Raw genomic sequence first — 26310 nt, forward strand, 5'->3', positions numbered from 1 at the left:
ACCCCAAAATATATGATCTAAATAGATACTCTGTCCAGTAAAACGAATGGATGGAATCGGAGAGTTTAGCCCAAGGCTCAGAATTGGCAGTGTAGAAGCAGTATCGGTACTCTCTAAACAGTACCCCCCCCCCTCTCTCTCTCAGCATTACACCCAGCCTGCCTGCCGCCTCTACACTCAGCTAGTCCCTCATGGCATCATCTGAGGTCAGCATGTCAGATGTGGAGGAGGTGGTGGTCGTGACCATACCAGATGCAATGGTGACGGAGGAGGAGGAAGAGGAGGAGGAGGAGGAGGAGGAGGAGGAGGACAATACTGTGCTTGTGGCTACAGAACTGAGCCCACAGCCAGGGTGCGTGGTGAAATAGACGCACACACACATAGCGTGGTAGTGATGGACATACACACACACTTAGCATGGTAGTGATAGACACAAACACATAGCGTGGTGGTGATGGACACACAGCATGGTGGTGATGGACACACAAACACAGCGTGGTGGTGATGGACACACAAACACAGCGTCGTGGTGATGACCACACACACAAACACAGCGTGGTGGTGATGACCACACACACAAACACAGCGTGGTGGTGATGACCACACACACAAACACAGTGTGGTGGTGATGACCACACACACAAACACATAGCGTGGTGGTGATGACCACACACACAAACACATAGTAAGGTAGTGATGACCACACACACACACACATAGCATGGTGGTGATGACCACACACAAACACATAGTAAGGTAGTGATGGACACACACATAGCATGGTGGTGATGACCACACTCACAATCGCATAGCGTGGTGGTGATGGACACACACAAACACATAGCGTGGTGGTGATGGACACACTCACAAACACATTGCGTGGTTATAATGGACACACATTCATTCCCCAACAGAAAGCTTTGTTAACATCTGCAATAAAAAAATTAATATATATATAATATCTGTTTCTATCTAATAAGATAAGGTTTTCAGTCTGTTCACCTCATTCCAATAATTTGTATTGCAGTAAAATGGGTATTATTATATAATATATATACATTTTATTTCTCCCCCAAATATCAATACTTGGCATCACTGTATCAATATAATATCGACACACTCAATGATTGTCGTGATAACAAACATTTGTGTAAATTAACATATATTTTTCTCACTAGTAGGTACCCCCCCACCCCATTGTCTTATTCTTTAAAACAAAAAGGAACCCCTGGTTTATGAGTTTAGTGCAGAAATGAATTCAATATATTTAAAGGCATGTTACTGTGTATTGTGAGAGCAGGGTTTTTGGTCATATTGTCCAGCCCTGCTCCTCAGACACTCATGGAGTTTTTCTGTGGGTTTGTAGGGACGGAGAAGTCCTGACAGTAACAAGTATGGAAGCTGAGGCTGAATGCATCATTGCAGATGGTATGTCAAAGGAAGAGGCGGTCATAGGTAATGTACAACAAAAATGGTTTAGGCCTTACATCTAGCTAGCTGCCACATAATGCAGTATTTCTCAACCTTTTTCGTGATCCCACATTGTGAGCACACAGAATGATGAACTGTCAACTATTTTTATTTCCCTGTTTCAGACTATACATTATTGGAGACAGACAGCTTAGATATATGCAATTGTTTTTAACACTTTGAGTGCCACAGACGTGTTATCTCGTTATTTCATGCCCCCCGTTGAGTGCCACCGACGTTAATTGTCATATTTTTATTTTTATTAGCGATCTGAATTCATATTTCATCAACCGAGTCTCCCGTTGGTACAGCAGCCCCTCTAGGAGCTCCGATGGGAAAATACCGCCCCCTATCGTCTATCCCTGTGTAACTGCAGGCCATTCGATTACACTGGTGGATCTGTGTGGGGGGAGCCTACTGGCTCCACTATGCTGGCGAGCCGTCTGATCAAGAGGGAAGTGATCGCGAGATGGAAAGCAGCCTGGAATATATATTTACAGCAGCCAATAATCAATCAATAAACGCGATCGATATTTGGAATGGCGATCAGGAATTGGAATAATCTTTTTGGAGAACATCTGATCTAAGGTAAGGAGTCTATGTTACCAGTTTTAGGATAATCAGAGCTGTTTTCACTGAGAAAACGGCGTGTCCCGTATGTGTATATGTGTGTGTGTGTGCTGTTGAGGAAATAAGAGAATCGATTTCTCAGCTCGCTTCTATAGCGTGCATAAGTACACATATACTATCGATAATCTAGCGTTTATTTGAAAACGATTCATAAATAGGCAGACAAATGACAACGTGTCTAGTGTATTCGAGAATATTCCAATAAATGCAGTTTATGACGGAATCTTTCTATTTATCTGAAGTTTTCGAGAGAACGATAGCTTTTCGAAATGCTATAAAAAGGATATGAACCGATAAAAAAAAAAAATCTGTTTCGACAATGTTGACTGCAAACAAGTCATTGATAAACGACGGGCAGATTAGACACATAGCCATAATTTAAAACATAGATTATGCGCTTTTAACGCTATCATTGAAGTGGATGCTGGCATCCAAGGACATTAATCAACGTTATGGTTGGCACTGAAAATGTTAAGGGGAAATGCTTATTTCTCATATTCATTAACAACAAATCATCTCACAACTACGGAAAATCCCCCCAGTGACACGCCCTGACTATCCCAACGCACAGGTTGAGAAACACTGCCTTCAGAAATTGGACCTGCATAAGGTTTTCAGCTCATTGTGGATGATAAGAAGAAGAACTAGCCTAACTATTATTTCCCTGCCTGTCTGTTTGAGTAGTGAAGCTAACGGAGGAGGTGGATGTGGTGGCTGATGTCTTCTATCCAATCACGTGTGGAGACGCCAAGGCCACGCTGGTCTGGAAGAAGTTTGTCTGCCCCGGCATCAACATCAAATGTGTCCAAGTATGTATCCTCACAAGGAACTGGAAACACTGGAGATATTACCCTTTAGCCTTGTTTCCTATTTCCCACAGATTGTTTGATTATTTGTGTTGGTGGTATGAGGCTGAGGAGGGTTTTGGTTATTTGTGGTGGTGGTATGCGGTTGGGGGGGGTTTTGGTTATTTGTGGTGGTGGTGGTGATAGGAGGCTGAAGAGGATTTGGGTTATTTGTGGTGGTGGTAGGAGGCTGAGGAGGGTTTTGGTTACTTATTTGTGTTGGTGGTATGAGGCTGGCTAGGGTTTTGGTTATTTGTGGTGGTGGTGATAGGAGGCTGAGGAGGGTTTTTGTCATTTCTGCTGGCGATAGGAGGCTGGGGCGTGTATTTGTTATTTGTGTTGGTGGTTATTTGTGGTGGTTGTGGTTATTTGTATAAAAAACAGATGTTTTTATTTTATATTCAAATAAAAAGCAATATTATATTTGAAGTGGAGTGAATTTGTGGGTGAGGTTGTTCCTAGTGAGGTGTTTGTAGGGTATATGGTGTATAGGGTTAGGGAGTTTGTTCAGAGTCCTCTGAGGTGTTATAGGTGCCAGGAGTTTGGGCATATAGCCATTACATGTAGGAAGGGACAGAGGTGTGCTAGGTGTGGTGGGGAACATGACTATGGGAAGTGTGGAGAGGGAGTGAAGCTGAAGTGTTGTAGTTGTGGTGGGGAGCATAGTGTAGCGTTTAGGGGTTGTGAGGTGTTGAAGAGGGAGGTTGTGGTTCAGAGAGTGAGAAGGGAGGGTAAGTTATCGTATGCAGAGGAGGGTAGGACAGGGAAGTCGAGATAGGATGCAGGGGTTTGGAGAATAGCATTTGGCAGAAAGGGTAGGGCAGGAGGATAGAGAGAGGGTGTGGGAGGAGAAATTTAGTATTGTGGCCTTCGTGGTGGGGGTAGTTAATGCTACGGCAGAAATTAAGGGCAGGACAGATAGAATAAAGATGATTGTTAGGGTAGCGGTTCAACATTTGGGAATGGAAGGTCTGATATGGGAGGAGGTGGTTAGGGAATTGGAGAAGGGGGTTGTGAGTAACCAAGAAGTCCAGAATCAGCCCGCAGGGGGCAAGGAGTGTCTCGCAGAGGGGGGCTCAGTCAGGAAGTAGCAGCATTAGCTGCACTTCATGATGGTGAAGGGAAATGGACATTGTAGGAGGTAAAGGATGCCAGAAGATGGCGGTAATGCCCCAAACAATTGGTGGCCAACTGCCGTAAAACCTCAAAAAGAAGAAGAAGAAGAAGAAGTGGAGCGAAACTAATTGACAACTCAGAGGATGGTGCTTTATGAGGTTGGGTAGAAGTACATGAGTGGCTGGAAGCTAATCTACGGAAAGTGAAAGAAATGAGGATTACAACAAGGAGTGAACTGGTCATTGTGGAGTAGGTGTCTGTGTCAACAGAGTCGGGTTTTGAAATGAATAAGGCTGGGAAGACATCAGGTTCGGTCCCATTGAAAGGTGCTGTTTGTCCTGTCCTGTGCCAATTGAGTGGGATGTTGAGAAGTTCAAGGCTTCTGGAAGTGTTTGTGAAGCGAGACGTCTGACATGGTACAACAATAGGCAGAGGGAGCAGAGCTTGTCAGTGTTGCTGAGTGTTGAACAGGTTGAATTAGCGAGAGAAGTACGTGTGGGATGAGTTGAGAGAGTTCAGATTCCCAGTGAGACCCTTTGTACTGCTTCCAACCAGAAGGACATGTGGCTTCGGTGTGAAGGAGACATGTGTCGAGGTGTGTTAAGTGCAGCAGGGCGGCATCTAATTCTGAGTTGTGTGACGAGCCAGTTAAATGCGTGAAGTGTGGAGGTGAACATGAGGCAAGGTCTCTTGAATGTCCAAGGAAAGTCCAGGGCCCTCATGCATCAACGTGTTCTACGCACAGATCTGTGCGTAACCCGTGCGTACGATCATTTCTAAGCAAAGAGTGGGATTCATCAACTTCAACTTGAACTTGACTTCGTGCTTACATCTACGCACATTTCGGACCTGGCGTACCTCGCGCCCAGTGGTAGAATATATTATTACAACAAGGAAATGAGCTTCTGTGCATAATAACACTGGATGTTCTATGAACCGTAGTTCATTATAGTTCATTGTAAAATAGCAACAGTAGTGTAATTATGGTCAAAACCCTATAAATAGCATTTGGAATAATAGATCTTTCTCTCAGAATGAATGCAGCATGTCATATATGTTACGATGAATTGAAAATGGGGGACCCTGATGTAAACAAGACGAAAGTCTTTCTCTGGTCTGCATCCCCTTAACAATTGTATGTATTGAGCTGTACTGTACTGTACCCATTCTGCAATCTGTTAATAAAGTTCTCATTCATTCATTCATTCATGGTTTATATAGCGTTATCGGAATATACGGGGTGTAGGCTACTGACTGACTGCGCTCCGCGTAGCTTGATTGATTGATTGATTGAAAAGTTTATTAACAGATTGCAGAATGGGTACAGTACAGTACAGCTCAGTACATACAATTGTTAATTGGGGATGCAGACCAACTTTCGTCCTGTTTACATCAGGGTCCCCCATTTTCAATTCATCATAAATCATAAAGCTCAACTCGTTATTATGTTGCGCACAGACCGCCGAAACACGGGAACGTTTTGATTATATTTAAAAGGCTTTACGTTAAACGAAACAAGTGGAATTTCGAAGCTGTAAGCAGAATAAGTCATATGAATATAGTGTTCTTCCCCCTTTTTACTGTACAAGAAAGAATAGAAAACGCATTGCAATGACACCATGCAGATAGTGGACAGACTATATGATGGAATTCAAGTTCATGTATTGAAAGGCAGGATACATCATACATGCAGTGAGATTCATTGTTCTTGTATATGCTCTCGTATTATATTGTTTATATAGGCTACCCAATACTGACATCAAAATAGATTGTAGTAGTATGCCTCTAGAAATCATGCAGCAGGTAGAAAATTGACGGGAGATCCATCGCGATTTGGAATAGAATTGAGGAGAACTTTAATCCGTGGGTATTAATCAAACAACACGGGAAAAGGCAGTCATATTCCAGCGCGGTCTTTATTAGCCGACAACAAAATAGATGCCTCTAAAAATCATATAGCCAATCGAACACAACTAATAAAGGCATTCATATTGTACAGCACGGTTATAATGACACACAACACAACCAACGCCAAACAGTGGTCAACGAACGGTCTTTATTAGTATTTTGAGCTGTCCAGGCAGAATTGCAGCAATGGTTTTAGGGAGCCGTTGATATCTGACATCACCGTTTACAAATCCGCCTTTTATTTATCCACCTCCGTTACGAGGACCTCCACCTCGGTGTCTGTGTAGTTTCTCTTTTCCGTTCGCTTTGCCATCCTCCAACATTCCACGCACAGGGATTCCCTCATGGTATTTGAAGGGGAGGGCCTGACCATATTTGGTTGGTCGGGGCGGTTTTGGTATGCAAATACGTGAAAGCGTGCACGAGCTGCGGCGCAGGGCCAAGGTGGGATTCTTCATGACAGGTGTGCGTAGAGCCTGCTTACGCACGTGTGATGAATGCCGACTTCCCTGTGCGTGCGCTAGTTCTAAATTCCGTGCTTACGTGTGGAAGTAGGTCAAGGTCAAAGTCCACGTTGATGAATGAGGGCCCAGGGAATTGAGGTAAACAAAAAGCAGGGTAATTGATAATGTGTCATCTGCTGAGGCAGTGAAGAAGGTGGAGGACAGGGAGCCAGGTCAGGTTAAACCGTTTGGAAGAGGAGAACAAGAGTATCTAGTGGTTGGTAAAAAGACAGTTATTGGCATTTATTGCTATGGTGATTAACTGCACTGGGAGAGTAGCGAAGAAGTGTCAGAAAATAGAATAGTAATATTGTATGCAGCTCAAACATATCTGAAAGTGAAGGACCTTTCAGCACAACATCTAGTAGAAATACTACATTTCTAGCCTCACAGGCCCCTGGGCCCGAGTAAGAGTTTGTGGCTTTCCAATTTTAGTTTTGTGTTTTGTTTAGTTTAGGAGTGGCACAATACCACTTTTTCATGTCCGATACCGATATCAAAGCCTTGAGTATCTGCCTATACCGATACCCATCCGATACTGTTTCCCCTCGCTCTTGGAAACAAAAACCTGTGTTTAACCTACAGTAGCCATCTATAAAACATCATGCTAAAACTGTGAAACAAATGTCCTACATTTACATTTAGTCATTTAACTGACGCTTTTATCCAAAGCGACTTACAAGTTCTGTACGTCAAGTCATCAGGAAGGGCACAACTCTATCAGCTGAGTAACAATGTTCATCAAAGTGTTGAGTGCTACAGTGTATGTTAGTTTATTAGGACAAGTGCATGACAGTAAGGTTAGTTAGGGTTAGATTTATTTTTATTTTTTTCATTTCAGATAATTGTTGAAGTGCGTCTTTAGTCGACGGCGAAATATTGGACGGGTTTCGACTGTCCTAACTGGGGTGGGCAGTTCATTCCACCATTGTGGGGCAAGGACTGAGAAAAGGTGGCTTCTCCTTGATGACCCTCCCGGAGCTCGGATAGGAGTGGGTCTGAGACGGCCAGAAGATGCAGAGCGTAGGGGTCTTGAGGGTGTGTAGTTAGAGACCATTGACCGGAGGAAGGCGGGAGCGGTTCCCTTTGCCGCACGGTATGCCAGGTCGAGGGCCTTGAAGCGGATTCGTGCAGCAATGGGGAGCCAGTGCAGGTCCCTAAGAAGTGGGGTGACATGGGATGACTTCGGTAGGTTTGAGATCAGGCGGGCCGCTGCGTTCTGAATGAGTTGAAGAGGCTTGGTGGCAGTGGCCGGGAGGCTTCTATGCCAAATACAACGCAGTTCGGTTTCCGGGTTCCTCTGATTGGCCACTAAGCCCACGTGACCGCGGCTAGCACGCCCCCCTTATCGCCCGCTGCCGCGCTGTGAAGCGGAAGAGCCAGTGAGGCGGTGGTTTCAGCAGAAGCGGCCGTCTTCTTCCGAGGCGGCTCGTTCTTATTAATCCCTAATGTCATGTATGTTGTGTACGTCATAAATGTCGATATGAATTGAAAATGGGGGACCCTGATGTGAACAAGACAAACGTCTTTCTCTGGTCTGCATCCCCTTAACAATTTTCATTCATTCATTTCTCCCCCACTACTCCCAAAAGTAACACTAAATAGATAAAGTACAACAACGCCAGACTCAAGAAACTGTTCCCTTTGGCGCAATACACACAATTGTTAAGGGGATGCAGACCAGAGAAAGACGTTTGTCTTGTTTACATCAGGGTCCCCCATTTTCAATTCATATCGACATTTCTTTTTCTTTTTTCTTTTTTGTGTTTTCTTTTTTTATTATTTTTTAAACATAACATAAAATTAGATATACAAGCATTAATTACCAGTGCACATCCAATGAAATCACCATTTAAATAAATGTAGTATACGAGATATACACCTAATACTTGCTATCTAATACCCTACATACATATGCTCTCGCTCGCTCCCCCCCCCCCCCGGACCCCCACTTGGATAATCCATCCATTATCATTCACTCCTAACCAGGCACTACAATTCATATGCTAGCTTTTATTCTCTCCACCACTTCTAACCACATTGCAATTTTGGTTTCACTGACACCTAAAATTCTTGCTGTAGATATTTCTAGATAAATCACATCGAGATATGTAAGAACCCAAACCTTCCGACACATTATTTCCGGTTGAAACCATCGTGATGCTATCAGCTTTTTAGCCGCTGTGATACTAGATAAAACTAATCTCTTTAGCTGTATAGGGACTGCAGCTAAATGTCATATCGACATTTATGACATACACAACATACATGACTGTGTTAATGTAATAAGAAATAAGATAAGAACGAGCCGCCTCGGAAGAAGACGGCCGCTGCTGCTGAAACCACCGCCTCGCGTCGCCTCGCTGGCTCTTCCGCTTCACAGCGCGGCAGCGGGCGATAAGGGGGGCGTGCTAGCCGCGGTCACGTGGGCTTAGTGGCCAATCAGAGGAACCCGGAAACCGAACTGCGTTGTATTTGGCATAGGCGCGGCCGGGAGGCCAGCAAGCAGTGCGTTGCAGTAGTCGAGGCGGGAGATGACTGTTGATTGGACGAGGAGTTGGGTGGCTTCTTTTGTCAGGAAGGGGCGGATCCTTCTGATGTTGCTCAGGAGGAATCTGCAGGTTCTGGTTGTCGCTGCGATGTGAGCAGAGAAGTTCAACTGGTCGTCGAGGACAACACCAAGGTTCTTGGCGGTCGGGGATGCGGTCAAAGCTGCATTCTCGACTGTGATGGAAAGGTCGGTCAGGGGGGAGGATTTGGCCAGCAGGTGGAGCAATTCTGTTTAGCTTAGGTTCAGTTTGAGGTGGTTGGTCCGGGTCGTCATCCAGGTGGAGATATCGGACAGACAGGCCAAGATCCGCTCAGAGACGTGGATATCTGAGGGTGGGAAGGAGAGGAAGAGTTGAGCATCATCGGCATAGCAATGATACGAGAAGGCATGAGACGTGATAATGTTACCCAGAGATTTAGTGTAGAGGGAGAAGAGAATGGGTCCTAGGACCGAGCCCTCTGGGACAGCCGTCCACAGGGGGCGGGTGGCCAACAGGGTCCCTCTCCATGACACTTGGTAGGAGCAGTCATTGAGGTATGAGGTCAGCCATGTCAGCACAGAGCCAGCCACTCCCATTCCTGCGAGGGACGCGAGGAGGATCTGATGGTGGACTGTGTCAGGAGAATCAGGACAGGGGAGAGGCCTTTCGCTTTTGCTAAGTGAAGTGCCTCTGTGACCACAATGAGTGGCCAGTCCGGAAGCCTCACTGATTAGGGTCTAGGAGGTCGCGTCAATATTGCACAGGATCAAAAGACTCGTCACATCTGCCTCTGGGAGGAACTGGGAGGTTAGTGATTGAGCTGTCAAAGGGGTTTACCTTGCTGGTACAGTTATCCTGTGTAGGCAAGCATTACCAGTAGGAGAGAGAGAGAGAGAGAGAGAGAGAGAGCGAACAGAAGGGCAGACAACGTTACAGCTCACAAACACTCATTCCCTGACAAAGAGAAGGAGCAGAGGAGAGGAGAAGAGACTGACAGGGAGACTGAGAAAGAGAGGAGAAGAGAGAAAGAGAGAGGGAGAGGGTGGGGAACGGCAGGCAGGTTTCTCAACGAGGGGACAGAGCTTGTCAAAGGAGGTTGCAAGGGCTGAGAGGAGGGTGGATGTTGCCGTCTCTGGGGGAGAGCAGAGAAGGTGTCACTCAAAGGTAGAGCGGATAGTATGTCAGAGGAGATGGTGGAGGGGGATAGGGAGGGCAGGTTGCGTCTGACAGACGGTTTGAGTTGGGGTGAAGGGCTTTCGGTTAAGCATGAGAGTTAGTGAGAAGGATATGAAGGAATGGTCCGATACATGCAGGGGAGTTACCGTGGTGTTAATGATGCTGGAGTTACGGGGAAAATATGAGATCCAAGGAGTTGCCTGCTTTGTGGGTGGGAGGCATGACAGTGGGAGTCAGGTCAAAGGATTGTAGGAGGGAGACCACTGTGTCCGACTGAGATGAGTCAGGCAGGTTGAAGTCGCTCATTAGAAGGAGGGGGTACCATCTTCCGGTAAGGAGCTTAGAAGTATGTCCAGCTCATCTGGGAAGTGATCGAGCGGACCTAGAGGGCGATAGAGTGTAACAAGGAAGGAAGAAATACATAGCATAACTTAAACTTGACATAAAAAATAATAGCATCCAGTAGGAAATGTACAGTGGAACACAGTATGATAAACATGGCATCTTAACCTCTCAAGCCCATTTTCAGAAAAGTCGCCTAAAAGTACATGGACTCAAGTAAATGGAAGATTGCTCCACTTCTACAAGGTCCATTTGACTTGTTATCTAGGGACATATATGGACCTCAGGGAATGTATTCCCAGTGTCACTTTGACTTCTGTTTTGATAGGGTTAGGGTCTTTACTATTGGCTTCATCTTTTTTTTTTTTCACTTTTTCTCCTTATTTTTCTATTTTTCTCCCATCCCAATTTCGCCCCGCCAATTCTCCCTTCAATTCTCCCCTCCCCTGTCTCGAACGTTGCTAGACCATGCCTCCCACTGGTCGGCTGCAGTGAGGACCAAGCCTTGCATCACGTGTCCCCTCCGGTACACGAGGAGGCAGCTGTCTCATCTTTTCACCTGAACAGCGCAATCTCTCAGTGGCGAGGAGTAACGCATGGGAGGCTCACGCTGCCCCCGATACTTCCTGATTCTGCCGTACAGGCGCACCAACCGACCTGTAGGAGTCGCTGTCCACAACGTCCGATCCCCACCCACCGGCTTTCCCACCCCTAACACTGCCAATTGTGTTAGTATGAACGACCAGCCAAGCCGGTAGCAACGCCGAGAGCTGGGCTCGAACCCAGCAACTCCTGCGTTAGTGGCGAGCGCCTTGCCCACTGCGCCACTTAGCCGCCCTACTATTGGCTACATTTGAAAAAGAAACACAACATCACGTAAGAAGCTATGCATTTATACCCATGTTTATGTATATAATAGTTTATCTGTTTATTTCTTTATTTTCCAGTTTAATGACCAGCTCATCAGTCCCAAGGAGTTTGTCTGTCTGGCTGGCAAGTCCACCCTGAAAGACTGGAAAAGAGCCATCCGCCTCAATGGCACCATGCTAAGGTTAGGAGCTTTTCAAATGGTACCATGCTATGGTTAGGAGCTTTTCAAGGGGCACCATGCTATGGTTAGGAGCTTTTCAAAGGGCACCGTGCTAAGGTTAGGAGCTTTTCAAATGGCACCGTGCAAAGATTTGGAGCTTTTCAAATGCATGTAGACTCTTGAATTCACCATGTTGTTTCTGTGCATTAGATTAGAGGATAGTAATGGCGTGTTTCAATCTGCTGTTCCCCTAGTGACCTATGTGCAGTTCACAAATGTGCCACAAGATGGTACTGTAACATTAGATATGATGACTGTTGAGCCAGAGAGGTCTTAATATAATATATAATATCTTTAGACATACTTTGGATGATTGTCTTTATGTTTATGTTTTATGTTTTATGTTTTTGAGTCATATTTGATATTGCATTGCATTTTATAACTTCATATATTTTATGACTTGTTGAAATGTAGGGGAGGACTTAGTACATAGTACTTGGGATTAACAGAGAGATCCGTTTATAACTCCCGTTAGACTTGTATTTTCTGCTGTGATGTTCCACAAGGCTCTTCCTCAGACTTCAGGACTTTGAATAAGCCTTCTGGGCTTCTTTCCTCTCCTGCGCAATTAACATGCTTTTTTTCTTTTTACTGTATTATGTTATCTTAACTACTGTGCAAATAAACTAAACTAGAAAAAGAATCGCTGGGTTCCTAACTTCCTAATGTAGGCCTGGAAAGGATGTAAAATAGTTTTGACAAGAATGGGAAAACACAACATATCACGAGACAGTTTGGAAACAAAATCTGGACAGCGCTAAAATCGCTTGCCCTTGAAAGATTCTGTGTACATCGCTAGGTATTAGTAATAGTATTATCCTGTGTTTATTTATAAGAAAACACCAGATACGTGTACCCTAATGATAAGGATACGCACTCGATGAAGAAACCCACTCCCATTGCCAAAGGAAAGTCTAACATGCCTATAAATACTTATACTATGGAATTACACTCCACAAATGTATTAATGTATTACGTGGCCCATAATGGCCCCCAAACAGCATTGCCAACTTCAACAGATTCCTGTAGTCAAAGGTGTCAAACAGTCAGATGAACAGAAAAAGTCTACAAATAAAGGTCTGGAAAAGTGCAGAATTCCAACGCCTGCTGAGGTAAGGTCTGGTGCCCACTACTGACTTCTGTCACCCCCCCCCCCCCCCCCCCCCCCCCCCCCCGACAGGAAGATCATGGATTCAGGTGAGCTGGACTTCTGCCAGCACACCAAGGTGTGTTCCAACACCTGCCGCAGCACCAAGATCGACCTGGTAGGAACCAGAGTGTCGCTCAGCAGCCAGCAGTCCACCGAGCTCATTCCTGTCACACCCTCGTCGGCAGACGGTAACCACAGACACACCACCATTTCACCAACAATATCTTGTCGCAGTTTTACTGTTTGGTCATGTTGGTGTCGGTTCCACTTCCGTCCCTGTTTACATCCCGCACTCCGCTTCTAGAGCAGGTTGTAGCACTATTTTCTTTCATTAACCTTTATTTAACCAGGTTATACCCATTGAGATTAACACACACACACACACACACACGCACACACAGAATTTGGATAACATATTATGGTAAAATCATTATATTTGTTTTATGTATTTCTTTTTCATTACACATTTTCTTTAGCAGTGGTGCGACTGTTCTTCCTGCTGAATGACTATAGGGGAAACGTTGCTCTGCACAGGCAGGTACACACACACAAAGCGTAACAAGGATCATTCAGACTAGAAGAAAGTCATTGGTTTAGGGTTAAAGGAGACATAATGAGTCTGTGATCTTTCTGTTTTCAGTGAACGGCTCAGCGGTCATGTTCCCAGAGGTGGCGGAGGAGAGCTCGGAATGGGTCACGGCCATTGGAGGTGAGGAGAAATTCAATGCTCGACTACTAAGGGTAGACCTCTTCTGGACGTTTACTGAGGTACATGGTGGGTAGACGTTTCTCTGACTTGTGTTCTTGGACGTCTGACCGCCACGCAAAAGTAAAAGACCCGTGGTTCAAATCCCGGTGTGAGCGGTGCACAAAACACACTACTGATCCATCACAAAACACACTACTGATCATCACAAAACACACTACTGATCATCACAAAACACACTACTGATCCATCACAAAACACACAACACTGATCATCACAAAACACACTACACTGATCATCACAAAACACACTACACTGATCATCACAAAACACACTACTGATCCATCACAAAACACACTACTGATCATCACAAAACACACAACACTGATCATCACAAAACACACTACACTGATCATCACAAAACACACTACTGATCCATCACAAAACACACTACACTGATCATCACAAAACACACTACTGATCATCACAAAACACACTACAGTACTGATCATCCTGGTCCTGGTCCTGGACTTCCTGACGGGCAGACCCCAGGTGGTAAGAGCCGGCAACTGCACCTCCTCATCCATCACGCTCAACATAGGGGCCCCCCAGGGCTGTGTTCTGAGCCCCCTCCTCTACTCCCTGTACACACATGACTGCGTAGCACAGCGGAACAACAACACCATCATCAAATTTGCTGATGACACAGTAGTGGTGGGCCTGATCTCTGCCAACGACGAAAGGGCCTACCTGGAAGAGGTAGAGAACCTGTCACAGTGGTGTCAGGAGAACTGCCTCTCCCTGAACGTCAGCAAAACAAAAGAGATGATTGTGGACTTCAGGAGGTCGGGGGTCAAGGACTACAGCCCCCTCAGCATCGACGGGGCACCAGTTGAGAGAGTGAACAGTTTCAAGTACCTCGGAGCCCACATATCCGAGGACTTGTCATGGACCACACACATTGACAGTGTTGTGAAGAAGGCACGACAACGCCTCTACTTCCTCAGGCGCCTAAGGAAGTTCCAAGTCAGCCAGAAGATCCTTAGGAACTTCTACTCATGTACAATAGAGAGCATCCTGACCGGCAACATCACCTCCTGGTTTGGGAATAGCACTGCACAAGACCGTAGCAGACTACAAAGAGTGACACGTTCAGCCGAACGCACAATTAGAGGGGGGCTTCCCACCCTCCAGAACATTTACAACAAGCGGTGCAAGGGGAAGGCTAAGAGAATTATTAAGGACTCGAGCCACCCGAACAACTGCCTCTTTGAACTGCTGCCGTCAGGCAAGCGATACCGGAGTCTTATGGCGAGCACAGAAAGACTCAGAAGGAGCTTCTATCCCCAGGCCATCAGGCTGCTAAACGAACAATAATCGCTAAACGAACAATAATCACTATGCAACAACCATCAAATGCACACAGCACACACACCCACACGCACACACACACTCACTCAAACAAACAACACACTGCAGCACCCACTCTCCACACTTAGATCACACAAACACACTTACACTTTATATTTATTGATAAAGGATTTGCACTACAACTCGTACACCTACTGTGAATTGTACCTAAACTGCACCTCGTCCATTTATGCCTTGCACTATATAGTATTGTATATTAGTACACTGCACAGTATTGTATATTGTATGGTAACTACGTCTACGAACATTGTACATATGTCTAAACTGAACACTGTGACCTCTTTTTTTTCTTCTAATTTTTACTATGTTTTTATTTCATACTTATCTTGTCATGCACAGTCTCTGGAGCGCAACAGTAAGAAGCATTTTGTACAAAAGTATTCTGTACTTCTGTATGACAACTATTAAAGAAACTTGAAACTTGAAACTTGATCCATCACAAAACACACTACACTGATCATCACAAAACACACTACACTGATCATCACAAAACACACTACACTGATCATCACAAAACACACTACTGATCATCACAAAACACACTACTGATCATCACAAAACACACTACTGATCCATCACAAAACACTACTGATCCATCACAAAACACACTACTGATCATCACAAAACACACTACACTGAGCATCACAAAACACACGACTGATCATCACAAAACACACTGTACTGATCATCACAAAACACACTACACTGATCCATCACAAAACACACTACTGATCCATCACAAAACACACTACACTGATGCACTGATCATGCATTTACAGAAACAACAGCTTTATAACTCACGTGACATATTCGTTGATTCCAAAAGTTCATCCTCCGAACTTTTCTGTCTGTCAAAACAGTTACACGTCAAAACAGTTACACAAAACAGATGGGACTGAATCATCAGTCCTGTCTCCTCACTGAAAGATAATTCAAAACAAATGTAGGCAGACAGCCACCATGGATCAGTGTGGCCAGGCCCTAAGAATGTGATAGACGGGTACAGTAACTTAAGTAAGTAACGTTTATTTAGTAGAGCATAATGTAAATATAGAGCACCTTTCACAGAGTAGACTTGCAAAGTGCTTCACAAAGGGCTCTTTCACACCGGCAGGGCTCCGGTTCAAGCTCCGGCTCCATTCTGGAGCCTCTGAACCTTGGTGCTTTCTGACGAACCAGCCCGCGTTTACACCTATTTAAGCAGAACCAACGTTCCACCGTCTCCGTCATCAACGGGGGGTGTTACTCTGCGGAGGTAAACAACCATATGAACACGACAGTGGCGAAATGTGCCCTATGTATCAGCTTCGGAGGTTCGGCATTGCACCATGCTGATCCACTCAACAGGTAGCGATCTCAAGATGAGATCCGATTCAAATGTATTGTCATTATACAGCACAAATACAATACACCATCCAACCAGAGTGGATAAAGAAATGCTCCAGAAATAAAGAAATGCATGAATGAATGAAATTAAAAGAATTACTTGTGTAACCAAGAGATTTGAACCTGGGACCACAGGATCCACAGGTAGCTGCACTAACCATTTGAGCTAAAGCGTCCAACGTTAACTGCAACTGACTAATCCATAATTGACACTTGTCAAGAGCCAATTGCACAGTTGTTCAATATTGGCATTAATAAATCAGATTTCATGCTAATATGTCATGTTCTACAGTAGGACTTACTACTATGATACCCAATAAAGCAAGTCATTAGAATAATAGAAGCCTACTTTGCTGGCTGAACGTATACAGTGTGTGTGCTTGCGCGCTTAGGCTCACTAAGCCTTTCTCCACGCATATTCATTTCTGGAGCATTTATCTATCCACTCTGGTTGGATCGTGTATTGTACTTGTGCTGTATAATAACAATACATTAGAATCTAATCTCATTTTGAGATCAGTCGCAAATCGCTTCCTGTTGAACGGATCGATTGAGTGCAATGCCGAACCTCTGCTGTTCGTTTTCGCTTGTCTTGACAGCCTATATGACATGCCCACTGATGTCACAGTTCGCAAGGAAAAACCATCTATTTTCTGCTAATTCACCAGTGCCATAGGCTTCCATTTCATTTGAAAATGTTCATTTACATTTAGTCATTTCGCAAATGCTTTTATCCAAAGCGACTTACAAGTTCTGTACAACAAGTCAGCAGGAAGGGTACAACTCTGGCAGCTAAGGGTAAGTAACATTGTTTATAGGGAGCTCCAGTAGCTCACCACGTACCGCGAGCGCTATTTCAGCGCCGGGGACAACCGTGCTCGTCACGGATCTGGGGTTTAGCGAGTTCGAATCCCGGACTGCAGCCGTGCCTTTCCCAGAGTGTCTTCCCCCCCATCTGAACCCTTTCAGCCTGTTTCTGTCGGTCATCCTTGACCAGAATAAATGCGATAAACGTATAAAAAAGAGCCAGGGGAATGGCCAAAGTTTAAAAAAAAAAAAGTAACATTGTTTATCAAACAATGTTGAACTTGAGTGCTACAGACTTGAGTGCATAGTAGTATAGACATATTAGCGTAGTAATATAGGCATGGTAGATTCCTTAGTTCCCAAAGTGCATTGATTGAAGAACTGTTTTTAGTCGACAGCAGAAAATTGGGCAAATGTTGCTGAAAAGTTGTTTCTCCCACGAAAAGTTACTCTATACATTTTCAGATAAACTGAAAGCCACTGGCAGTGGTGACTGGTGAATCTGCAGAAAATAACTAACAAAAATGTCAGATTATGAAAAAAGAAAGGTGCCTTGATTTTTATATCAAGGCAAAAATGACTTGTCAAAAAGACTGGTATGGTCCTTTAAAACCCTGCAAATGAAAGTATTGTAATGACTTTGTGTCTGTGTCTGTGTGTGTGTGTGTGTGTGTGTGTGTGTGTGTGTGTGTGTGTGTGTGTGTGCCTGTGCGTGTGCTCCAGAGGACTCTGTGATGTTCTGGCGGGGGGTGAAGGAGGCGGGGCTGCTGGAGGAGGTGGTGGAAGACTTTCAGAAGGAGCTGCAGGACGTGCTGAAGGGCATGCAGGACAGAGTGGCTGAACCTCCGCTACAGGTCAAAGGTCAGCCAGGGGTCAGGGTGTGCATGTGTGTGACAAGATTAGGGTCACTTTAGATTAAAAATGTTATGTGTATTATATTCACTTCATATTCATCTTTATTGTATTTATTTCTTACTTTCTTTTTTTTCACACTGTTTTTATTTTCATTTTTCAGTTCTTGGTTTTTTTTCTTTTTAACACTTTGACTGCCGGGAACCGTCTTTAGACGTCTTTGCTGGCCATGCTAAAGTTGCCGGAGGACGCGTTACGTCGTCCTTATATCAATATTTAAAAAATCTGCGATCGGATTCATATGTCCCCTCCACTGGCCTGAGATCCACCAGCAGGACCCACTGAGCTCTCTGGCGGTTCAGGAGCGCCATCTGGTGGCCGATCGGCGCAATTGCCAAACAGGATGTTGCATAGAGGTTGTCCTAGACGTCCGTAGTACTTCCGGGCGCTCGCTATAGGTCATGGGACTCTGGCTCGTCACGCTACACGGTGATCGATTGGCAATAACTCGATAAACAACATGATTTGGACGTATATACCATTATACAAGCTGGAGATGGACCGGGTAAAAATATATCCCATAATGATAAGATTTCTACTCTACGATGATCGCCCAACGGCGCGCGGAGACTGGGGTGAGTTTCAGCGTGTAACGTTACCGTCTTCGATACTAACTGCTATTATCAACATTTGACCCACATTAGATGATTGCTATAACGCTGCCCACGGAATTATAAACGCCCCCTCGCCCATCCGGTCAACATCAGATGACGTGTAGTAACTTCTAGAAGTACGTCTAGTTGGATTTTTTTATATCGCGCTGATTGCCATCAAACTGTATTTCATCATCAATATAATGCATTTGGGGCTATATATCACGTTCTGGAGAAAGCTGCAGAAAGAGATGAAAACATACTTATACATTAGACCATACTTTACTATGAATATGTGAATGAAAAAGTTTAACGTTGCTACACAATGAACAATACATATAGGACTTTGAATGGGCCCTAATAATGGCAATGTAGCAATAGAATTTAAAAAGTTATAGCCCTGCAAAGAAGGGGACTTTCTCCATAGACAAATAGCGCTGGCAATCTATGGTATATCATGAATTTAACCTTAGGCAGCCAAAGTGTTAACAATTTTTCCATTTTGCAGTTCAACAAACAGTTTGATTGATTGATTGATTGAAAACTTTATTAACAGATTGCAGAATGGGTACAATACAGTACAGCTCAATACACACAATTGTTAAGGGGATGCAGACCAGAGAAAGACTTTCGTCTTGTTTACATCAGGGTCCCCCATTTTCAATTCATCAGGACATATATGACATACATGACATACAGATAGACAGTACTGCTACATCTATACATTTATGACATACCAGATTTGCAAATACAGTACTGTTTGTGATACAAAAAGAGTCCAGAAAAGGGAGTATATACATTTGACGTAAAAACTGTACATTGGAGGAGGTGGGGGGGGGGGGGGGGGGGGGGGGGAACACTGTACAACTGTACAAGCAAAACTGTACATTGGAATATTGACAACCATACTAGGTCATTTACTGTACATTGGAGGGGGTTGGCGGGGGGGGGGGGGGGACACTGTACAAACAAGCAAAACTGTACATTGGAATATTGACAACCATACTAGGTAAATTACTGTACATTGGAGGGGGTTGGGTTTGGACATTTACAGGGGCCAGTTTCGAATTGCAGTCTCCCGTAGGTGTTCTTTGAGAGTGGTTTTGAAAGTGGGTAGTGATTCACATTCCTTTACAGCTTTAGGTAGGGCGTTCCACATTGATGTGGCATAATTGCGAAACGTGTTTAGTCCCTTGTTTGAGCCGAATCTGGGTTTAACATGATTTGTGGAGCTCCCTCTAGTGTTGTGATCGTGGTATTCACTGACCTTTGGGAAGTATTTTGACATGTACATGGGTACCTTAGTGGTGTAGTGTATCTTGTAGACCAGGCCCATTGCAAGTTGCTGTACTCTGTCGTCTACTCTAAGCCATCCTAGGTTGTCAAAGTGGGCAGGGGTGAGGTGGGTTCTAGGAGTAAGGTCAAGCAGTAGTCTGACCAGTTTGTTTTGAGATGTTTGTAATTTTGTTTTTAGCGCCTTTGAGGTGCTTTGGTACCATGAGGTGCAAGCATAGTCGTAGTACCCTTGAATCACAGGACATACACAGGACATACATCTGAAACAACATAAAATACAATATAAACAATATTCTAGCCACTCCCGTTTTATCATGGGGTAATCCTCTATCCTCCATTCAAAACATAGATGTTACCTACAGTACTAAAAGGCTGTCCCCTCCCACATGTTCCCCCTGGCAAAAAAAAGGTGTCCTTCCACCCCCCCCCCCCCCCCTGTAGCGGGAGCTCTCCCCACACAACACCCGTGCCTGCCAATCACTACTCCCTTCTCCTGAAAGAAGTTTGTTACAATTGTTTTAGAGAACAATTTTGTTTTATTCTAGTACAATTTTGGTCAACCTGGGATTAACTGGCTGGCCCATCTTCCAGCCAGCCATTTGGGGACATTTCTTACTTTTTTATTATTATTTTCTTTCTGCTGACTAACTGACTGATGTGATTTATCTGTGTGCTTTTCATTTTACATTTTAGTTTTTCATTATCTCAATACATAATTGATTTTTTTTTAAAAGATTGTAGACCTCTGGTTTATGATCTATGATCTGGATTTGACTGGTCACAGAGCAACACATTGCCATGTTGCATTAAATTAGTGAACTGCTCCTTTTTCCAGACGCAGTTTTGTTGAATAACATAGTCCAGAACTTTGGGATGTTGGACCTGGTGAAGAAGGTGCTGGCCAGTCATAAGAGCCAGATGGACCACTACAGGGAGCAGTACACACGCAGCCTTGCTGGTTAGTAGAATAAGCCCTCCAAGATTCTTTATTACTGGGGTGCATATTAATCAGTTAATTAAAAGATAAATTATCACGTTTAAAAATTCTTTCTAGTTCTAGTGATTTCTTCCCCCTTCATTTTATGATTAACATCAATCATTGGTGCCAGAGCTAGCTTTTATTTTTTTTGGTTGCACTTAATTTGGAAACAATAGCATGTCATCAGCATACTGATGAGTTTTGTCCCCCCCACCATACCATAGCTCTGGAGCAGCAGTGTGATGAGCACCGGAAACGTGCCAAAGAGCTGAAGAGCAAATCGCAGCACCTCAACAACGTCCTGATGACCCTCACCCCTGTGCCGGCCCCGCCGACACCCAAGCGCCCGCGCCTGACCCGCGCCGTCTCCGGGCCCGCCACAGTCAATGCCACCCCTGCCCCCACGCAGATCACACTGCCCCTAAGCCAGCTGGCGGGGCTGCCACTTGGCAAAGTGCTGACCATAGCCGGTGGCCCGGCCGGCACCAACCTGGGCGGATACACCATCCTGACCTCCCCGGTCAGCGCAGCTGAGCTGGGGCCCGACGCCTCCAACCTGACAGTGCTCTCCACGGCCGCGGCGGTTCAGGAGGGAACAGCTGCCGGCGCCTTCGTTAAGGTGGTCGGCCCCCAGTACCAGCTGGTCACGCTACAGGGACTGCAGGGATTGCAGGGACTGCAGGGATTGCAGGGACTGCAGGGACTACAGGGACTACAGGGACTACAGGGACTGGGCACCACTCACGGTTCCATGGTTCCGCTGTCGCTCAGCAACATCAACATGCTGGGCACCACAGCGCTCACCGCGGTAGAGACGCAAATGGAGGCGCAGGTCGTCGCCCAGGTTGATTGCCAAGATGATGCCCAAGTTGATGCTCATGTCATTTCCCAAGCAGCAGAGGTGGCACCAGAGACTGAGGGGGAGGAGGTGAAAGAGGAGGAGCAGGTAGTTGAGGAGCAGTGAGAAGAGGCTGTCGTGCTCCTCTCTGCTCTGTCCCAGTGTTAAAGACATTACTAGGGTGCAATTCCCTTGTTTCTCATCATTGTAAGCAATGGAAGGAAAGTACACTTCAAGCACTGTGGCCAAGTGCTTGTACAGCTTTATTGTATGTTTTGGGCTTTTTACAGATGTTTTCAGCAGTTCATCCGTTTCAAATGAAACAGCAGTTTCCGCTAGCAGGGCCCCGGACTGACAAAGCAAACACATCCTGGATTGACAAAACATGTGCGCACTCTGCCAATGTGAATAGCTGGTGCATGATGGAAACACTTGAAAAGGCACATCACCAACACAGAAATGGCTTTCACCTTGTAGAAGAAACCTTGCTCCTGACATAAACCAAGTAATGGAAATCTCTAGGGTCTAGTTGAACTGTGTTGTCAGTTTATACAGTGACTAGCTTCCCACCTGATGCGCAAATTTGACTACATCATTATATTTTCATTGGCTTCCTATTGCAATTCTGGGTGAGGTAGAATATAATACATCATATGTTCAGAAATCTCATAATTTGCTGTTTCACATCCCTGCAGCATTATGCAGTAAGATTATAGCACTGAAAAGTAAGCAGAAAATGTATCTTGGAAAATGGCTCTCCCCATTTGCTTGCACCCCTCAGTTTGAGAATCACTGGTTTTGCGTTTGTGTTTGTGTGTGTGTTAGAGAGAGATCATTTCCTGAGAGCTATTACACATTTATGTCAGAGACAGCAATTTTGCGCATCAGAGAGGTATGTTTCAGTTTATGTCCAAGGCCCGCTTCAGATCCTGGGGGGGGGGGGGGGGTTAGCATAAGATAAGGGCCCCATATTTGATCTGGAAATGGGGTCCCTTGAACCTTAAGGCTGCCTCTGGTTTTCAGTTGTTTTAAATGCCAGAGTATCTTTTCAAAAGAAGTGTAACTTGGTTGTACATGCACTAACCAAACCTAGCCAAGAACGGTTGTATGAAATCTATATCACTGGTTCAATCAACTGGAGTTTTATTTATACTGTATGTGCGTACTATCTGTCGAATAGGATACACAATAGGCTAATTCTGTATCAAAAGATACAGACTTGTGTTTACATGAAATTTGAATGGTTCTGTGTTGAAACTGAGAGGAAATGGAATATGAAATGCAGTGAGTTCTCGGCCTCCATGTTGACATGGAGTGATTCCTCTCCACATGGAATAATTGTAAATCTCGGAGCCCTACGATGTGCCCTTCGTGGTGCTGCAGTTGAGTCATTTCATTTCAAACCTTTATTTATACTCGTGAAAGTACTGAGGTTTCCCTCATTTACAGTGATGACGAGTTAACAAAGAACACAAATATAACTGTTATTAATTACAATGAATTACAATTACTACAATGATGGATTAAAAACAATTACATGATTAAGTACATAGGTCAAGTGCAATGCCTTTAAATTCCATGAATGACGGGAATGCTCCGAGCTTTAGAGTCTGTTGTAGGGTATTCCGTGTGTATGGAGCATCGTAGGAGAAGACAGACTGTCCAAGCTAATAGCAGAGTAATAGCAGCCACAAGTGTGACTGCTTATCTGGTTACTTTCTAAAAACTATTTTCAGTCAGGGAACTGCTTTGACACATTCAGTCCGGTAGCCATTTACCCCCTAGAGTCCAAAGCCTACTTTGTAGATGTTCTCAGGTGTGTCATCATCATCATGCAAATCAAATCCAAATTAGATGTCGCCTTTATCTAATGTCGAGAATGAAGGTATTTCATTAAGGATTTCACTGTAAATAGTTGTTTTGGTTGAATATTGTGTTTGTATTTGTCTTTGGATTTAGTATATCATGCAGTTCTGGAAGGGGAGAGTTGCAACACAGGATGGTTTGTACTGTAAATAAATGTTCCATTTTAAGGTTGGTCATTATTACTCATGGATTTTCTTTCAGGAAGATATGCAGAACCTACTGATTTTTTGCTTCAGGCATGTATGTTTGGCGGTAGAGCTGAAATCTTATTTTGCAGATTAAGACTTGCTATTCACTAATACAATAAGTAGTAGGAGCTCTTTTGAGTTCTATCATTTTGTATTGTGCAAAATGGGGCCTTTCTTAAATGTCCGCAAGATGGTGCAATAATACAAAAACATGAATTTTGTGTAGTTTGATCCATTTGTGCGTCTTTACGCATGGAGTTACTTTGGGCACCTCACCAACCATGAACTGTAGAACTGATCAACAAGTGGTTTGCTTCCTTCACTGGTGTGCGCTTGTTCAGTTTCAGTCTGTCTAGAGATTATCAGTCACCCACACAAACATGTTTTCCTTGCGACTTTGACAAATACAGCAGTTGCTTTTATTAATGTTTTTATTAAACAAGCATCATATGTTGTATAATAAATAATGATTAGCTAATAACACACAATTGATGGTTGTCACCAATAAGTCCGTCACAGGATGCGTTTGAACATGACTGACACAAGCAGGCACAGGCCTTTCTTTTACAGATATGGAATCTGCCGCAACGATGTGCAAGCTGAACCAAGTAAGCAAGATAGACAGTTATATTATATCGGATAAATGGTGACAATTCAAGTGAATCTGCGGAAGAAGGTCTTTATACGTCTTGCAGCAGTAGCGGCCAAATCATTGATTCTATAGCCCAAAATCACCATAAGAATTAGGCTCCTCGTCTGAACGCACGGAGATTTTGAAATGGCGACGTAAAAAGCCGCCGTATCTCTTCGCATCGTCCCACTTCAAGTTGCTCAACTTTGGCCGAATCCTTCTCATGAAGCCCCCGTATCGCTTTTGTAGACCTTCCTGTTCTTGGCTGCCTTCCTCCATAAAATTATTCCTCTTAGTCTTCGGGCCGAATTTGCGCAAAAACCCGCCATAACGTTTAACTTTGTTTATTGCCGCGCCGTTATTGTACAACACACCCATTTCGTTCTCTGTGGCGACATCTCCGAGCTGCTCATCCTCCGAGATCTCCGGCACCTGTCTCGCCACAAATTTCCTCAGCAAGTCCTCGTATTTCTGAGGGAGCGCTCGGACCTTCAAAACAGAATTGTCACGCCACGGGGAGGTAAATATTTTGTTCTTGTTTTTGTCAATTCGCTTAATGAATCCACCGTAACGTTTTACCAGGTTTGAAATGGCCTCTCGGTTCTCTTCCTCCTCCGGTGCGCTCCGCGCATCTGGATCGTCTTCGCTTGATTCCGCCAAAACCACGGTGCCTGTTTGCAGAGCTTTTCCACACGTCTCGAATTCGTCCGGGTTCAGAAGGGTTCCCTCACATTCCAAGGTGCAAGTCTACAAAAAACAAAAGAAATAAATTTAAAAAAAAATAAACGAGTGAGTGTCAAAGTAAGAATAGCCTACTTTTACGCACAGTCAATGGGCTCAAGTTGCTCAACATAGTGTAACAGGCATTTGACTTCATATTATTTTGTAACTATAACATAGTCGGTGTCCTACTAAACTACTGTGATTAGACCCCAAAAAGTGTATTCTATAATTAAGAAAAACATTTAAATCAAGATTTGTATCCGCTCGCATACAGACAGTAGTAGTTCAGCCGGAGCGCTGTCCAAGGTGCTGAACACCCGTGACGTTTACGCAACAGTGTTAAAACATGACTCCAGACTCGAATCGAAATAATTTAATCAAATTGTGAATGAAAGGTTTTTTTGCTTGGATTTGGCTATGCATTTTACCTTATATGAAATGTCTATGGAAGTATTTCTTACCATGCTGCTGGTTGATACGTCTGTGTTGAGGATTTCTTGTGCGCATATCAGACACTGTGAAGAGCAATCTGCATGGATGAAGGATGGCAAGCTCCACACCAACACCACAACATACCACTCCATTCTTCACTAAACCCCTGAGGGAAGAGAGAGAGGCAAAGATCGAGGTGAAAAAACAGGTGAGTACAGGCTAATTCATGCAAGTGCAGGGTTTATTTCATATTTTAGTTCTCAAACAGGATTTGGAGACTTTGGAAGTCTATGCAAACTATAGTAAATCCTTCTAAATGTCACTTTGTCTTAACTTTTTAAAGACATTTTACTTTATTGGCAGGACGCCTCGTGTACGTAATGGTTTGTCCACTACACTATTATTTGATGCGTTCAGAATAGAGCCTTGTGGCGCATTAATTGGCCACTAAACTATTTCAAAGTTCAATTTCAAAAAGACTCAATAGCCTACAGTGCGCAGTGGAAGACAAGCGTTTAGAATGAATAGCTGAAGTTCATTTTATTTTACTAATATAAATATATATAAAAAAAAATATATATATATATCTACCTCAATAGCGTTGGAGAAATACTGTACCAGGCGTGTAGCTGTGCAGTAGGACAATGAGAAGAGGCGCATCTAATATCGGTAGGCTTGCTGTATGTCCTCTCAACAGTGTTTTCTTTTGAATGGCTCACCGCCTTTCTTTTTATTGACAGAGACGCCGTGTGTCACCGAAG

The 26310-nt window shown here is 44.2% G+C and overlaps 2 protein-coding genes across 2 annotated transcripts; one reads left to right on the forward strand and one right to left on the reverse strand.

Moving 5' to 3' along the window:
• Window positions 1–212: 212 nt before the first annotated feature.
• Window positions 213–23751, forward strand: gmeb2 (glucocorticoid modulatory element binding protein 2; the record flags this gene model as incomplete). Its single annotated transcript, XM_084333437.1, has 9 exons — window positions 213–352; window positions 1367–1455; window positions 2785–2909; window positions 11469–11572; window positions 12792–12949; window positions 13402–13470; window positions 17815–17952; window positions 20728–20850; window positions 21096–23751. 9 exons carry the CDS (start codon window positions 213–215, stop codon window positions 21833–21835), a joined length of 1686 nt encoding a protein of 561 aa, XP_084189563.1. The 3' UTR covers window positions 21836–23751.
• A 730-nt stretch (window positions 23752–24481) lies between these two features.
• pdyn (prodynorphin) lies at window positions 24482–25701 on the reverse strand (the record flags this gene model as incomplete). Its single annotated transcript, XM_084333438.1, has 2 exons — window positions 24482–25141; window positions 25579–25701. The coding sequence occupies 2 exons, from the start codon at window positions 25699–25701 to the stop codon at window positions 24482–24484; spliced, it is 783 nt and encodes a 260-aa protein (XP_084189564.1).
• Between the last annotated feature and the right edge of the window lie 609 nt (window positions 25702–26310).

The sequence above is a fragment of the Notolepis coatsorum genome (assembly GCF_963971535.1).
Source record: "Notolepis coatsorum genome assembly, chromosome: 17".
NCBI classification, from domain to species: Eukaryota; Metazoa; Chordata; class Actinopteri; order Aulopiformes; family Paralepididae; genus Notolepis; species Notolepis coatsorum.